Here is an 18,155-nt window from a genome sequence, read left to right as displayed (position 1 = left end):
CTCCACTCTTCTTTTTTAGCCAATCTATTAGAAGGATTAATTAATTAATAATTGACATGGGAGGGGGGGTATCCACACCATTTTTTTTTTCTTTTTTGTCAATTTACAGTGAATTCCAGAAATGTTTGGGTTCAGGGAACACACGTGACTGTAAAAGACAAATCGGAGTAACTTTGCTACAAGCGATTTGTAGTGACTTTTATTTTGACGTTACAGTGAAGTGATTAACGGTTCTTCCATTCATGTAGTTCATTGGTCTTTCAGCAGGCGGCGCGTGTGACCCAGCAGTGTCGCGTGTGCTGACTGGTCAGTTGTGCATGTACGTGTAAGTGGAACTGTAAACAAAGAGTATATATATAGGTCTTCTATGCTCTTTGCTGTAAACTGGAGCTACATTTCATCGGCTTGATGTAAGAGCATGGAACCGCTTTAGTTATTATTTTAGCAAAATAACGATAACCACGGTTGCAATGGAGGTAAAACAAAACATTATTTGATTGAAATTAAGTGTCACCGGTTTTTGAGTCTTGCACTCCTTGTGTAAATAAAAGTCAATATGCTTGTAGACATTGACAAGCTGTTAAAAAACATTTCAAAGAATATAATTGTGTATCATTGCATAGTTCCGTATTTTTATTAATATAAAGTCTGCATTATTTACTTGGCGTAACTTACACCTGCACTTTTCATTGTCTTTCCATTAATATCATAAGACCATAATAATGTGCAAAACATTGCTGTGAGTGTTATTACAATGTATTTACCTTTGTTATTAAAATCAGTTTTATCAGAGCATCCAGAATCTCCCAATTGACATCCAAACCAGTAAAATTTTATGTAAAACAGCTTTACAGTCATTTATGTATAACGTTACACAATTCTTAAACATATTGTGTGAAGTGCTGTAGCTTGACTTCTATACACACAGTAGTTTAGATCTTGCACAAAGATCTATTTAATGTTTTGCTTCTGTCTCTATCATTCAGACTGGTTGGTGGACCGGAGGCACTGCACGCTGAAATGGCAAAGTGCAGTTATGACAATTAGAGAGAAAATCAATGCTGCCATTCAGGATATGCCAGAGAATGAGGAGATCAAACAATTGCTCTCTGGCTCATGTAAATAAATAATAATAGTACAAACGTATTTCTTTTTGTTTGACTGTTACTCATACATTGTTGCTTTTGCAGGTATTCACTATTGCCATTGTTTACGAATAATTGAAATATTAAAAAGGAACAGAAGCATCCACCAAAATTTTTATTTTTGGCAGATATTCATCACAAAGGATGAAGGTGATGGTGCATTTCTCTGCCGTTTAGTTTTCTTTTAATGTGCAATGCTGTATTTAATAATAATAATAATAATAAAATGCTATATATTATTTAATGTCAACAGGACTGGCAAGAGATTGTGTTCCTGTATGAAAAGGACAATGTCTATTTAGGTAAACAACCATTTAATTATTTAAGGCAATTTTTTAAGTTATGCAAATTCAGTGACATGATTGTGTGTATGTGTGTTTTTAACCCCAGCTGAAGTGGCCAGTATATTGATTCATAGTTTAAGTTATGAAGGTCCTGCTCTGAGGAAGCAGGTGTCAAAATCTCAGCAGCTGCAGCAGGAGTTGAGCCGACTAGAACTGGAGTGTCAGAGCGGCGCCGCCGACATGAGTGAACGCTATTATGCTGCCTGTAAACAGTTTGGGATAAAGGTTAGACAACAATTACAATTTATTTTACATCGTTTGATGGTGATTACTGATACTTACCTATAATATTTCACAGGAGGAAAATGTGGCAAGGGAGTTACAAGCTCTAGTTAAAGATCTGCCTGTAGTTTCAGAAGAAACTAGTAAAAAAGCAGCCTGTCTGGATGAAGCTCTAAAGTTTTACGCAGCCTTTACAAACTTTGTCAGTGACTGGTGAGTGTGACTTTCTGTCATTTCTAATGCTGCATTGACCTTTAGACACCTGAAATCATGCCTATGATTTAACTCCAACGTGACCCTTATTTGATGTTCATCTGAATGCAATTACTTTTTTATTAGGTCTGAAGAAGTACTGCCCATTTTAAGATTTGTTGAGGAAGCCCCACCTGATGTTGTCACAGAGGAGACGGATGAGGATGGTGTGGACTGGGGTATTAGTCTCAAGGTAAGAGCCTTAAGTATTTAGTACAAATATTAAGTCTCTGGTTATCACACTTTGAAACCCCTCATGATACAGAATTAAAACAGTCTACCAATTAACTTCAGGAAACCAGTGCTGGTGGTATTGACTGGGGAGTCTCTGAATCTACACCTGTGGAAATTGAAATTGTGGATGGGGGCACAGACTGTAAGTGTTTTGGGATTCACTGAAAATAAATGTTGATAATTGTACTGAACATTAAGAATTTGTTATACATGTACACTGCTTTTCAAAAGTTTGGGGTCAAAAATATTTTTATTGTATTCGGCAAGGATGCATTAAATCAGGGTGCCCAAACTCGGTCCTGGAGGGCCGGTGTCCTGAAGAGTTTAGCTCCAACCCCAATTAAACACACCTGAACCAGCTAATCAAGCTCTTACTAGGCATACTGGAAACTTGAAGGCAGGGGGGTGGAGGCAAGTTGGAGCTAAACTCTGCAGGACACCGGCCCTCCAGGACCGAGTTTGGGCACCCCTGCATTAAATTGATGTAAAGTGCCAGTAAGACATTTATAATGTTACAAAAGATTTCTATTTTAAATAAATGTTGTTCTTTTGAACTTTTTATTCATCAAAGAATCCTGAAAAAAATGCTTTATGGTTTATTAACAAAAAAATAAAATAAATAAATAATAAAAAAAAAAGATTAAGCAGCACTGTTTTCAACATTGACAAGAATAAGAAATGTTTCCTGAGCACCAAATCAGCATATTAGAAGGATTTCTTTAAGAGTGATTTCTAAAGGACCATGAGCAAAAAAATAAAAAGACCGGTGCACCATAAAAAATAAATTCCATTTTAAAATATATTCAAATAGAAACGTTATTTTGAAGTGTAATAATATTTTACTGTATTTTTAATCAAATAAATGCAGCATCGGTGAGCATAAAAGACTTATATTAAAAGCATTAAAAAATCCTACCTACCCCAAACTTCACAGTAGTGAGTTTTTAATTAAAAATTTGTGTTTCAGTGTTTGATAATAAAAAATATCACCAAGAGCTAATTATTTTAATATGAGATCTGCAATTTGGTAAAATTATAGAATTACAGACAGGCACACATAATCATATTTTAAAGATTTATATCTATTCTGTAAATACATATTATATTCAGTGTGTATAACATGCAACTCCAAAGTCTTCGGGGTATGGTGCCGAGTGATATTACTTTTGCAGGTCCTGACTGTATTGCCAGAGGTGAAGATGCTCTTTCTCTTCTAGAAAACTCACAGACACGTCACGTGGCCAGTTCATTGATGAGCTGAAGGAGGTACAACAGCTCATCATTACAAGTATTAGACAGAATGTTTAGTCCTTACCCAAACCAAACTCTTTTTCTGTGTTTCTGTGGGTCAGTTGGAAATGTTCCTGTGTCAGCGGCTCAGTGAGATGCGTGAAGAAGGTGACTTGATGGCCATGAGTCAGTTCCAGCTCGCTCCCTCAGTGATCCAGGCCCAGACTCCCGAGCGTGTGGAAGCCATGCTGGCAGACGTGCGTGACCTGCTAAACGTGCTCACTTCAGTACGAATGCAGCACCTCTTCATGATCCAGGCGTCACCACGGTAACTACACACTCAAGCCTTTCACATGCTGAAATGCATTTTATATCTGTCATATATCAGCATATCTGAAAGGAATAGAACCCAAAAATAAAAATTTGCTGAAAATTGACTTACCCTCAGGCCATTCAAGATGTAGATGAGTTTCTTCATCTGAACACTTATGGAGAAATGTAGCATTACATCACTTGCTCACCAATGGATCCTTTGCAGTGAATAGGTGCCGTCAGATTGAGAATTCAAACAGCTGATAAAAACTTCACAATAATCCACATGACTCCAGTCCATCAATTAATGTCTTGTGAAGGAAAAGAAACAAATCCATCATTTGGATGTTTTTATATTCAAACCGTTGCTTCTGGCTAAAATACGAGTCCTGTATCCATAATATTGCTTTCTCCAGTGGAAAAAGTCATCTCATCTGAATCAGGAGAGAAGTATGCACAGATCAAGCACCATTTGATCATAAACAAATATGTGTGTGTAAATTTTGATGTGGGAGGACAACAGAGGATGGACTTTTTCACTGGAGGAAGCATGGCTTATAGACTTGTATTTTGGCCAGAAGTAATGGTTTAAAGTTAAAATACCTTAAGGATGGATTTTTTTCCTCACAAATATGCAGCTTTTTGCTTCACAAGACATTAATTGATGGACTGGCATCATGTGGATTACTTGTGAATTACTGTGATGTTTTTATCAGCTGTTTGAACTCTCATTCTGACAGCACCTAATCACTGTAGACTAGAGGATCCATTGGTGAGCAAATGATGTAATGCTACATTTCCATAATCTGTTTTGATGAAGAATTCATCTACATCTTGTACATCATTTTTGAATGAACTATTCCTTGAAGCCATTAGTCACATTTAAAAAAAATCAAACAAACAGTTATCTATAGTTTCATGTTGATGTAGCTGAAATCTTGTAGTCAGATAATGATAAATCTGGTGTTCTGTGTATGTTTATTTCTCAGCTACGTGGAGCGTGTTTCAGAATTACTGCGGCAGAAACTCAAGTAGGCTGATATCTTGGTGTTGAAGCGTGGCACACTGGCTGAAAAAGGACAGGAGGCTCTGGAAGAACAGGCCAAGCTGGAGCCCCGCATTGATCTCCTGGCTGCTCGCACCAAGGAGCTCCAGAAACTGGTACAGTAACCTGTTATAATGATGTGTTTGCGGATTTGTTTCAGTACAGGTTTATCATAATACATTTGTCCTATTACAGCAGCATATGAAACTTCCTTTTTCATTTACTTTCCTTTCTCTGCAAAAGTGAAAATGGCACCTCAGCAAATCTTTAGATCCCTGTTCACACTCTACCCACTGCAAAAGAAGCAGATGCTTGACAGAGTCTTAAATATAAAAGTAAATGTTTTAAACAAAAAAAGTTTTAACTAATGTGGTTAAATGGCTGGCTGAGAATATGAAAAAAGCTTCCTCTTTATCTATCTGTCTCTCTCTCTCTCACACACAGATTGAAGCTGACATCTCAAAAAGATACAACAACCGGCCTGTCAACATCATGGGAGTTCATGTGTGACCAGGAAGAGTATTTACATACTGCACAGATGTATAATTTCATAAATATATTTTTCCCATTTAAATTGGGAGGGTAATTGTTTTATGGTGATTCCTTTTTATGGTGGAATAAAAATGTTGCAGTCACATCACTTTGAATATTCAAAGAAGGCTGTAAATAACTTGCGCTTACACAGCTGGCCTCATTAGTCTGAAGTGCTGAATTCAGTAAATTAACTGTCTTAAAGGCAGAGTAAGTGATTTCTGGTAGCCAATGTTGATATTTGAAATCACCAAAACAAACACGCTCCTACCCCAAAAGGGTCTTGCCCCTATTTTGATAGCTCCGCCCCACATATACGTACGCAACCCAGGCAACGATTAGTTCTGTGAAACAAAGCAAAACCAATGTTACACCGTGTCTACGGACGTGAGCGGCGCGGCGCAACAAATCCCGACAGAAAACTGCTGCCGGGTTCTATTTATGACGTGCTGATACAAATTTCAAATGGTTTTCAACGGTCGTTTGATCGCGTCCGGTGTAGGCAGACTTTAGCTGTTGTAGACACTGTGTTACTCACCTATTGAGAAGAAACAAAGCAACCTCGGCGTCCGATCGCAGGCCTCGCTCCTTGAGTTCTCTCCAGCGCTGGAAAGCTGATCTGATATTTACACGGGTCCTACTTCTTGCCTTATCTTTCCGCAGACGTTTTCCTCTTTTGTTTTTTTATCCGCCATCTCTATCTTTCTGTCGCTCGGCTCGGCTAATGTCCGTCCCATGCACTGAACGCGCTCTCCTCCACATCACGAGTAGACACGCCCCTTATTGCTGATTGGCTACAAGTTTATTTTGCGATTCGGCCCGAATCAGTTTTCTAAAGTGTTTTTGAAAAATCACATACCCTGCTTTAAGAGGCCAACATTTAAATATACAATTGCTAAACCTAATTTTTGTAAAGAAACACATGTTGCACCTTCCATGGATAGGCTATCAAAACTTTAAAAGACACAGTCAGAAAATTTACATTTTTGCAAACAACATGTACAATACAGTAATAAACTTTATTTAAAAATAATAAATGGATTATTAAATTGCTGAATTATCAATGATTTAAAAACTACATTCTAGCAGAGCAAATTGTACCTAAATCAGCAGGGGTGACTTTTTACGTTTGAAACAAAATGTTGGTTTGTAGATAACGATTAACATATGCATTATTTTCACATTTTCATGTCATATCATATATATATATATACTAACTAACTAAGGTTACTAGTTTTAAGGCTGAGTTTGATGAAAGCACTCAAAAATTGCTAAATTAATGCAGTATAACGGTTGCATGCAAATGTGGGGCACAGCTAAATATTACATTTTTGGTAATTAAAATGAATTTAAAAATGTTTTACTACAATAAAATGAATGTTATGTCAACAGATCATGATGATTTTAGTTGAAATAGAATATAAAGTCAAACCTCTGAGGTGGAATATTCCAAAACACCATTTTAAGAGGGGCGATACAGACAGTTGATGCATTTTACTCTTATTTGTGGTGTTTTTTTAAACACTCTTCTGTTCAAATGTTTGGGGTCATTAAGATTTTTAAGAAAGTAATACTTTTTTCATTTTCAGCAAGGACACATTAAACTGATCAAAAGTGACAGTAAAGACTTTACATCGTTAAAAAATGATATGTTCATCAAAAAATCCTGAAAAAAACTATCAAGGTTTCCACAAAAGTATTAAGCAGCACAACTGTTTTTAACATTGATAATAAGAAATGTGCAGCCCCAAATTAGCATATTAGAATGATTTCTGAAGGATCATGTGACACTTAAGACTGGAGTAATGGCTGCTGAAAATTCAGCATTGTCTCACACGAATAAATCAATTTTAAATCCGAAAACATTCATTTTAAATAATAATAATTTACAATATTATTGTTTTTACTATATTTTGGATCAAATAAATGCAGGTTTGATAAGTATACGAAATTTCTTAAAAAACATTTAAACAATCTAACCAACCCCAAATGTTTGAACATTAGAGAACATACCTAGAATGTTTCCTTATATAGTCACCTAAAGATGAATTCAATTAATGTATTCTTTTGTAAACGTATATTAAAATATAATTACATTATAACAGCATATGATTGTCATAGATACTGCATCTCAACTCATCTAAAAGACTCTACCCATACATCTCCCCTGATGTTTTATCACAGTGTTGTCTCTGTTTTGCCCTGGGGCAGCTGGTTTAATCACATGGCAGAAACACGTTATTCTCACAATATTGAGGATCTAATGGACATCATCTTTGCACACCCCTACATCTAAGGGGTGTGCAAAGAAGATGTCCATTAGATCCTCAATATTCATCTTCAGACCCATATTTTAAACCACATTGGTATTGCAGACTTTGTATCGTTGATCATGACGACAATTAACCAAGATATTATCTGTGGCACATTCTCATTTCACTGGTTTGCAAAATGCACACGCATCCTTTCTTTTGTCTGTCTCCACCTATCCCCCCACTTTCTCTGATGAAGCTATGATAAATAGAGGGTTGCGCTCGGCCCAATCATCGCCTGTGCCATCAATCAGGCCAGACAGGCCTCTGTTTACTGACACAGAAGCTTAAAAGAGCAGCCATTACAAAACACTTTGTTTTCCGCCCAGTCGACAAGAGTGGAAAAACAAGACAACGGTCTGAGCATTTATCAAATATTCCACTGAAACATCAAACTGATGATCAAACGAGGACTAAAATTGCCACTGGGTGACAGACCTAATCACTTTTTGGGCCCTAAAAGCTTTTTGCCTTTCATTTGTTTGTCAAAAAGCCCCCATCCCTGCAGCGGGCAGATGCTCAGAGGCGATGGCCAGGGTAAGACCCAGACTGCTGTGGCCCAGAAGACTGAGGTTGCCAAGACAACTGGCCCAGCACCCCTGCTTGTTGTCACTCTCAGTCATTGATTCTCTCTGTCTCACCAGCTCTCCACATGCAGCTTGCATTGTTCTCAATGGCCCTCATTGAGAAGGCATTGTACATGATAATACACCTACCAACTTTCCCACGTCCATTTCATCGTGTCACACATTAACAATCAAAAACCATATTGAACAAGAAAACAAAATTTTTTTTTCAAAAGCTAATACCAGTAAGCACACATGCGTTTTCAGCATTTAATAACAAAAAAACTACATACATAAAGCTGTTGTCACATAGACCAAAGAACATCGTCAAATAAAAAATACATTGAAAATGTACAATGTAAATAATAGTCACAGCCTATTACGCTTCTCGCACAATGGTACGTCCTGAAGTCCTACATCTGTTAAATACAAAGTATTAAAAAAAAAACAGACGTTCACAGGGACACATCATTAATATCTAAACATCTCGATATCTAAGCGTAGACTGTGCTCGTTTCAGCCAAAGCCCTTCATGAATGCAACATTTGGACTTATCTGGAATCGCTCATTTGCATTTTCACATCAGTAACGCCACAACCGCCAACAGCCAAACGACTGCCGCAAGAGATCATTGTGACTTTCTTTGAAGACTATTGTCAATGCACATCAATTTCACTTGAGTCCAGGACTCTTAAATGTAAGTAACACCGAATAAGGATAATTTAATGGAGAACACACAATTGATATCCACTAACTGTATGTTTCAATTTTGGTCGATCATATCTAACGGTAGATTGAGACCTCTAGACTCGTATTGGCCTGAGAGTGACGGTTTCTTCCTCAGCCTCTTGGCTTCGTTTTGCAGTTTCTGTCGGATGTAGCCCTTGATCTCTACGTCAGTCTTGCCAGGAAAGAAATACTGAACAGTTCCTGTATGGGAATATTTCCGAAAATTAGGTATAATAGATTCAAATTAGTCTAAATTTTAACAATCTTCGAAATGACAGAAGAGAATCTTACTCAGGATTGCCTGGACCTCTTCGGTGGGCAGAGCAGGCTTTGGCTGGCCTCTTTTGTTGTACACAACTCCAGATATGGAGTGGGAAGCCAGGCATTCCCTCTCGTAGAGACCACGGAGAAGGTCGTTGGTCAGTTTTTGGGCAGAGGTGCCTGTGTTACACCTCTCCAAAAGTTCAGGAGTGATAAACTGGGGGGGGGGGGGGGGTAACAACAGAGAAAAGGGAAAAGAACAATAGACCATTGAAAAAGCATAAGATAAAATGGCAAAAACAACAACACCCTGTACACCGAAAAAAAAATGGTGTAGGATTACTTTTAAATATTAAGGATTACTTTTAAATTACTTTTTTTTTTTTACTTTTAAACACTCAGAAATTGCTAGTAAATTTCACAAATAATTACAAATAAATTATTGAATTAAACATGAAAATTTTAAAGTAAAAATACTGAAAAATTATTTTCTTTTAAAACATACTCCAATATATTTTATTTACAACTTCTGAAAAATTATTTTTTTTACAGTGACAAAGACCCCGAAATTTCTTGTGATAGTGTCATATTAAAAGTACAGGGTGCTACAATATTAGGATAGTATGATGAAACTAGACTAGAGCATGACAGAAAATGTTCAACCCAAGTGGTTGAACGAATAATGACCCAATTACGAATAATGATTGTTTGTTGCGCAACCTCTGACTATAATGTCTAACTAACTCTTATAGACTACCTCTGTGAAGAGCCCATCCCTCTGAGCATTCTGAGTGGCCTCATGAGGTTTCTGTGGTCCTGGACCCTGATTCAACCATTGCCCATTCATAATGGTTGGAGGAGAACGTACATCTGGTATCACAGCATCCGCCTCGGCAGGTGCCTGCGCCGTGCCTTGAGAAACCGGGGTCCCGAGAGAGGTCCCGTTGTTCCCATTTGACCACATCTGGGTCTTCTCGATCAGCACTTCCAGGTTTCTTGCTAGCTTTCCACATGCTGTACCAAGTAAATCAAATGTGAAGATTTGATTTGTACAATTCAATAAATCAAAATACCTAACAGAATAAAACACTATTGACCTGTAAGGCACCTAAGTTGTTCCTTCAAGTCCTCCATTTCCCTCTGCATGCATAAGACCATGGCAATGAGCTCCTTCTTCGAATAGGACTGTAAATAATGAGCCTCCTGCCATCAAAAGCACACAAGCTCAGGTCTAGAATCAAATGTCTCGCAAACAAACAAGCACATCAACAAAGAAATGTCTCAAATGCTGAACACAACTGACTCTCATCCTACCTCAGACTCAGAAGTAGGAGGACTGTCAGCATAGAGGTCTGCGGAAGAACAATCCAGCTCATTAACCTGTCATGACAAGAAAGAGTCCTAATATTTCTATTTACTCAGTCGTCATTGATAATTATACAACTATTCATTTCAGCCCTCAAATTTGATTGCGTTTTCTCTCTTCATGACCACTTGGACTGAGGTTTCTCTCACACTTCCTCTCATATGTTGTTACAGACCAGCTGTCATTTTGTGTGTTTGTTTGACAAATAAAGTATAACTTTGAACTATTTTTGTTGGTGTAAGAAATAGGCTCAGTTTGTATACGTCTGTGTAAGACTGAAAATAGGACGTGATGCAGAGAACTGGGAGTATCCTGGCCACAAAACATCTGTTGTTTTTCAAAAATGATTATTCTCATTATATACATTTTATCTCTTTATGATGTAATGTTTATGCTCATTGGATGGTTATTACCCTGCATGCTGTTTTTGTGTGTTAAAGTAGTATGTAGTAAGTTGATGCTTGGACAACAAACTTTGAGGAAGCTTGACCACAGAACTTCTCGTTGGTGGTCATTCCTCATTCCTGATTAAAATGACAGAGTATTCGACAGCACTGAGAAATAAAGGAATAATCTAGCAATCAGCGAAGAATAAATATATAAACTAACGGGCCAATTGTCATCTGAAATGTACATTAAACTGTTAAATTATGAAGTGCATCCAAATCACAGCCGAGCTGATATTTAGAACAACAGTAGCTTTAATACTGCTTACATTGACAAGGTTGATTGTTACCCTTGAAAAATGTATCACGGTAAGCAGCTTACACTGAAATATCAATGTTTCTACAATACAACTGAGGTGACCTACCAGCTGTAAAAATAAATAAATAAAAATGAAACCGTTTAAAATGGTTCAGCTGATCTCCAAGCCTGACTAGGTCCCCAAAACCCATCTAAAACCAGCAACGAGACCAGCATGGGAGACTAGAAGGCCAGCAAAACATCTTAAGCTGGTTCAAGATGTGTTGTCAGCAAAGGTAGTCACTACTGTCATACAAAAGTAAAACTACTGAATGCTTCTTAAACTCTTTAAATGAGAACCCATATTGTGGCATCGCACACAATACTGCTGTTTTCCATGGGGGAAGTACCATGGTGAATTTTTATAAGGGTACCAACAAAATAACTTAAAAAGAAGAGACTGTTTCAAACTTTCTAAAGTTTCGAATTTCAAAACTTTTAACCCTCTGGTGAGCTTGTACTTGGAGGGTGCAGGGCTTTAGTTGTGCGAGAGCCCGATGGGGTTTCAATCAAATGGTGTATTGTACCATGCTTTACCCTATTGTTCTCCATTAGCGGGCAGGCATGGCCGCCTGCCCTGCCTCACACCACTGCTTCAGGATAGGAAAGCATTCAATCTATCGTTATACGGTGCGAAAAGTGCAGCAGTAATCCAAGAACAGTAAAGCATGGGTGATATTGTAGCGTGCAATGCTGCTAACAACCGACGTGGAACAACTGTGAGAATCCAAACAGAAAGGTTTTACTGTCCGTCTTCTCAGTCAAAATGCATGAAAAAACATCTATTAAACACCGATAATGAGAAAAAGGCCAAACCTTCATGTCTAACGTTAACTTCTGAAGCCCGGCGTCGGATGAGCTATTTTCTTCTGCTTTTTCTTTGGAGGAAAACATTTTTCTTCGTTTCTGTGCACCGTTCTGTTGGACAGTCGGGTTGACATACTAATTATTCTTTTGGGATCAAACATATGCCATTAACAGTTGCAAACAAACAATGAGACAAATACTCAAAATCACGTCTCCATGGATGATCTTACGCTGAAGCAGTCCGCTTTTTGTTCCTCTTCCTCATCCTCTTCATTTTCGTAGTCAAGAATTCGCTGCGCTTTTGTTTTCCTTCTCATTTCTCTCCCATTATTTTATTTGCGAGCGAGAAAAAAAGGCTCCACTCTGCATAATGCAGTTGCGCCGTATTAGACTAAAATAACACTATCTCTCTTTCTGAGATTTAGACGCTGCACATCTACTACAGATGCCGACAACTATGTTCCTTTCGATTATTCTACTTCAGCTCAAATACTTGAGTGAATCCATGGAGGGACAGCACTTTACAGAGAAATGACAGGGAACGCATTTGAGGCTAACGCACCGTAGCGTAACGTGGCACGAACTCGAGTCCCTTCTAGATTCAATCTAATGGCAATCTTCACAACAACAGGAAATCCTCTGCAAAACATTTACCATGGTAACCCTAGTTTCCGCCAAAATACCCTAGTTACTACTGTAAAATCGTGATAAATCTATATAGATAGTCTTTCAAACAGTTCAAGAAGATTTCAGAATCTTCATTTATTTTATTGATGGCACTGGTCATCCAAGTTACCATAGTTTTTAACTGCAGTAATTATGTCGGCAGAAACTATGGTTACCAAGGTAAATATTTATAAGGGGCGCTCTTTTAACTTATGTTTCCCGACCCGTCGATATGTTAAATATTGTATACGCGCTCATAAACAATAGGGCATTTCCAACTACAGTCTTATTTGCACGTTTAGAGTATTTAGCCTGACAATTGAGAAAATTAGATTCGTCTTGCAGTTTCAAGGAAGGATTAATAAAATAATGACTAAGATTCTTGCACTGTTTATAGGAGATCCTGTATTATGCTATATTAATTTCAAGAGCAACATTATTTTTGTTCCTGATCTTTGTTTCGTATAAAGTGACACCTTCAGGTCAGGTCAATTAAAGCTTTTTGCTTTTGTAATTATTGGAAACCTACAGTCACACTAGGATGTTTCTTAAAATTCGTTTTCAAAGTCTTAAAGAGCCTTAAGCCTTAAGTAAATGTGAATACATTGATTGATAAGGTGAAGAAACAGTAAAACTATTTAGGTTAAATGCAGTTACACAGTCTCATTTCCAAGTATCAAAGTGTTTTCTAGCATAAAGACATTCTCTGAAATGTTTCTGATCCAGTGATAACCAAATGGTTAACCAAAAGCTTGACGTCTTGAATGGCAATAGATGTTTACAGCCTACAAATGACATTTCCATTTCCAATATTTTTCTTCAGTAATCAATTGTTATGCTTTCATATTTTCATCAGTAACTCCTGACTCATGCAGCATTTTTATGAACAACAGTTTGTTTTTGTTATAAGGCAATGAACTATGGTCTGTTTCAGAGTTCATACTTGAACATTCAATGTGGCCTCAAAAGAAATTGTAATCCAAAGTTAATAGGGCTCTTGTAATTCTCACTGTGTGTGTGTGTGTGTGTGTGTGTGTGTGTGTACTGGTTTATATATCCTGGTGGGGACTTAAACCTGACTACACACAGACTCATGGGGACTCGTGTCACGGTGGGGACCTAAATTGTGGTCCCCACGGGTACAAAAGCTTATAAATCATACAGAATGAAGTTTTTTGAAAATCTAAAAATGCAGAAAGTTTCCTGTGAGGGGTAGGTTTAGGGGTAGGGTTGGTGTAGGGCAATAGAATATACGGTCTGTACAGTAGAAAAACCATTACACCTATGGAGAGTCCCCACAAGGATAGCTGACCAGACTGTGTGTGTGTGTGTGTGTGTGTATATATAAAAAATTTTTTATTTTTTTATTTTTTTTTTTTTTAACCGGAATTTCTCAATGCATATCTCAGAGAGAATGTGAGTTGGCATTCTGTTATTTTTCCCACTGCCTCTCAAGGCTGACTGACACAAGCATCTGACACAAATAAGTATGTTTGATGTAGTTATACATTAAACACCTTTAAAGATCAAAATAGCTGTAATTCAAAATTCATCAAGCAAAAAAGATAATGTTATGAGGAGGGAAGTTATAATCTTGAACCCTGTTATAGACCACAAGTGACCTCTGGTCACGTTCAATGAGCGCCATCTAGTGTATATAAACGTATTTTAAAGTAAAGTATTTTATTGAGTCAAGTTGTTCAAAGTGATATCATTTAATACAATGAATTGACTACAATATACACTACAACATAAGTTACTTTTATCTGTTTGCTATTTTGTGTGCCTCATAATTGTTTTAATGTTTAAAAGTTGATGAGGCTATTTATTTAATGGCTGGTAACACGGGACAACTTAAAGGCACGATATGTAATTTTCGCCGCTGGAGGGCACGTATTCAAAATAAACAAATAGGCAAAGGCGTAGTTTGATGACGCCGTGACTGAGTGTGGAATCATGGGACTCGGGCAGAAATCATGTTCATGGATGAGCTATTGATTTATTAACGTAGTAGAATGAAGCAGGGTGAGGCTGAAAGCCTCGAAGCGAAACACAAGTCTGCAAAATATATAACACTGTTCTAGTGGTTTTTGGATATTTTAATAAAACAATCTTACATATTATGCTTTTAATGTAGAATCAAGAGTCAGTGAGGTCAAAAAAATTATAAATGCACGGTATGCATTTTTCTAAACGTCAGCAGAAATGTAGCCTAGACTTTATGTGCCAATTGACAATTTACTTTAAAAGATAAGCCTAGGCTAAGAAATAGTCACTTGAGTAAAAAGTGTGACAACTAGCCCTATATGATAATCCATTACTTTTTTGGCATAAAGCATGATCAATTTATTAATCTCGGTATCAGAATATTTCTGGCCAGTGTTTTAGTGCTTTCAGTACTGTACCACTTTAGAATATTGCAAATTTGGCCAATATTGCATTCCCACGGAGAGCATCAAGAAAATGAAGAAAAATAAAGGCGGGACAACTAATAGAAGTTAAATAGACAGATACCAGTTTTATGTTATTAAACAAAAATCTTATTTATAGGTTTGTATACAACCGGGAATTTTGATGAATGATTTCATCCCTTATGTGCACTAGAATATTCTACGCGTGCGCAGTGGCCGCATGTTTCAGCACCTCAGTTTCGGCCAAGTTGTCGGCAAGAGGAAATTCTGCAAGTCATGATGGGCCATTCAACGCGAGAGGGGAGTGATAACCATATAGAGATCTAAGGGAATAAGTGCGTAGTTAGTTAGAAGAGACTGATGACAGTGGCTGTGTATGCATATAGAGGCATTCGGAGTCATTTGTCAGTAAACTCTTCCTGAGTAAGTATGAAAACGGACTATTTTGATGCTATGCTAGCGGGCTAAGTTAGCTATAGCTTTCGAAATTGCGAATGTGGGAGCGTGTGTCAGTGCGGCTGCTGCAAATGCACAAGACAGCTTTGCTTGAACTGAAGGAACCGTTTCGAACGGTTAGGTTTAACCAATTGACAAGAACTGGGTAATTAATAAAAGTTGTTATTAGTAATTCAATGTCCCCGGTAGAACCCCGTCAGGGCCCGCCTCCTTATTGGCTGTAGCGCGGAGAACAAATGAGTGATGGATATCTTGGCCAATCAGAGGCTGTTGCGCCACTTGTTGCTAACGGGGCTGCTGGGCTATGATAGCGGAAGTGTAAGAGGTCAATACTTCACAGTGCTTGACCAAGTAAATTGTTTTTAGATGGGGTTTGAATAGGAGGAGATGAATGTAGGCAGTGAATGACATTAGGCCGAAGCTCAGTCACCGATCTACAATTTATTGGTGGCGAATATGCGCGATTCCTTTGCGTACTTTTGGTTATTAGAGGGTAACAGGAATGGATGGATTGTGAGGTGGGTGTATGTGGTGGGAGGTCATTAATGTTTTATAATAACAGTTTCATAGTAAGACTAAATTGTCACTGAATTGTTATGATTAGGTTGTGTTGCAAACACTTTGTTGTGGTATCTGATGTGCTTTTATAAATCTGGATGTGTTAATGTTAGAATGTTGAAAGGTAATGTATGTATTATACTAGGTTATGATGCAAACATCTTTGATGTTCTTTAACTGATTAAGCTTTAATTGCAATTTTGCAATTTACTTGCGATTGGAAAATGTATCATTTAATTGCTAATAATTTTATTGTAAATTTTTGATTATTTTTTTTCTTCTCTCTCTATGCAGGCTTGGTGAACTTTGATAATGCATGCTTACAAATATTTAAGCTGGATATAATTTGGGTGAAAAAAAAACTTTCTTCAAAGACAACAAAAGAGGATTTATCTTCACCTTTAGTTCTGTTTTATTAGAAGCACATGACTGAAACAAAGCTAGCATCCTTTTATCTTGTGTCTGCTTTTGATTTTCTATCGTATACAAGGCTGACCAAAACCTTAATTGGGTTTGACATTTGTTTGTGTGTAATTTTTTGTTTTTGCTTTTTAGTTCCTTTTTGAGTTTTGTCTTTTTTGTTCCTTTGCAAAGAAATGCTTTACTTGAAAAAGTACTTCACAGAGGGTCTTATTCAGTTCACTATCCTCCTGAGTCTAATTGGGGTACGGTTGGACTTGGACACTTATTTAAACAATCAGCTCCCCCCACTCCGTGAGATCATCCTGGGCCCCAGCTCGGCCTACACCCAGACGCAGTTCCACAATCTCCGTAACACCCTGGACGGCTATGGCATCCATCCTAAAAGTGTGGACCTGGACCATTTTTTCACCACTCGTCGGCTTCTGAACCAGGTGCGCTCCCTGGATCATCTGCGTGTGCCCAGCACTGAGCTGAGTGCCTGGCTGGTGCATCGTGACCCTGAGACTGTGGTTTCGGCAACCAGTCAGTCCGGCCCCAGCATTGCCCTGGACAATGGGGGCAGCCTGGAGGACGTGAACAACTCCGAAGCCTCGGCCATGAGAGGGGCTGGCGGTGCTTCTGAGACCACTTACAGCCTCAGCGGAGAGGACAGCCTGGGAGCTGTGGCCCCTGAGGACAGTCAGGAGCAAGGGGAGAGAGAGAGCAGTGACGACCTCTCCAAAGAGGTACAGTAGCTGTGTGTTTTCAGCTTAGCCTACTGTAATCAGATTGACATTGGTTCGTATTTGATTTCCTCAAAGAGAGAACCGTGTTATGCTATTATCTCTAGCCATTAGATTAAGAAGCATATTGCATAGTGGCGATTAAGAGCGTTGTATGTGAGCTAGTAGTATTCTTACTCTACATTATGAGCCTTACAATAGTGGCTGGACAGGGTGTGGTCTCATCGATAGAGCTGTCTATCTCTTAAAACTAGGTAGCTGTGCTAATGTTAATGTTTTTAGGTTAATAGTAATGTTAATATTACATTTTCAAGCAATATCACAGCTTGACATGTGGTACAAATAGTGCACTGAATCAAATAGATATTGTAGTAGTTAGGCATGGGTCACGATTTTTGAATATTCGATTAGTTGATTTAATTATAGAATATCGAATAGGTTGTGCGATTATTGTCTTAAAAATTTCCTCATGTTTTCCATGCTGATGCGGTGGTGGCACGCGCGTTCATGTGGCGCTGCCAATAACGCACCTAAAAACAGTCAAAGACAACAGAAGAACACATTAGCTGTGTCTCATTTAGAAGGCTGCGCCCTCCGGAGGTCGAATCCTCTGGAGGTCGCATCCTCTGTAGGATGCATATACGAAGTGTCCTCAACCAAGAATTAAACGAGACGGCCTTCGTAGGACAGGCGGAAAAGGAAACGGGAAGTATCACGTTGCTATGCCAACACATTTAGAGCATCGTTGCGCTCTCACACTACTTAAAGGCAGAGTAAGTGATTTCTGGTAGCCAATGTTGATATTTGAAATCACCAAAA

At 38.1% G+C, this 18,155-nt stretch overlaps 2 protein-coding genes and 1 pseudogene across 2 annotated transcripts in view; 2 read left to right on the top strand and 1 right to left on the bottom strand.

Annotated features, from left to right (window-relative positions):
• Positions 1–390: 390 nt before the first annotated feature.
• Positions 391–5,504, top strand: LOC107743780 (CDK5 regulatory subunit-associated protein 3-like; annotated as a pseudogene).
• A 2,951-nt stretch (positions 5,505–8,455) lies between these two features.
• On the bottom strand, positions 8,456–12,704 carry LOC107743792 (uncharacterized). The gene is made up of 7 exons (XM_016557195.1): positions 12,331–12,704; positions 12,110–12,211; positions 10,498–10,563; positions 10,281–10,386; positions 9,941–10,197; positions 9,214–9,400; positions 8,456–9,123 (listed from the first exon to the last, which is right to left on the bottom strand). Exons 1-7 carry the CDS (start codon positions 12,415–12,417, stop codon positions 8,957–8,959), a joined length of 972 nt encoding a protein of 323 aa, XP_016412681.1. The 5' UTR covers positions 12,418–12,704; the 3' UTR covers positions 8,456–8,956.
• A 2,698-nt stretch (positions 12,705–15,402) lies between these two features.
• nfe2l1b (nfe2 like bZIP transcription factor 1b) overlaps positions 15,403–18,155 on the top strand; it is an 18,547-nt gene continuing 15,794 nt past the window's right edge. The window contains exons 1-2 of the mRNA XM_016557164.1: positions 15,403–15,600; positions 16,486–17,339. Coding sequence (XP_016412650.1) covers positions 16,788–17,339 — 552 coding nt within the window. The 5' untranslated portion in view covers positions 15,403–15,600; positions 16,486–16,787. The remainder of the gene's footprint in view (positions 15,601–16,485; positions 17,340–18,155) is intronic.

Source organism: Sinocyclocheilus rhinocerous, unplaced genomic scaffold (assembly GCF_001515625.1).
Source record: "Sinocyclocheilus rhinocerous isolate Xijiao unplaced genomic scaffold, SAMN03320098_v1.1 scaffold497, whole genome shotgun sequence".
Classification (NCBI taxonomy): Eukaryota; Metazoa; Chordata; class Actinopteri; order Cypriniformes; family Cyprinidae; genus Sinocyclocheilus; species Sinocyclocheilus rhinocerous.
This window is presented reverse-complemented; position numbering and strand designations above follow the sequence as displayed.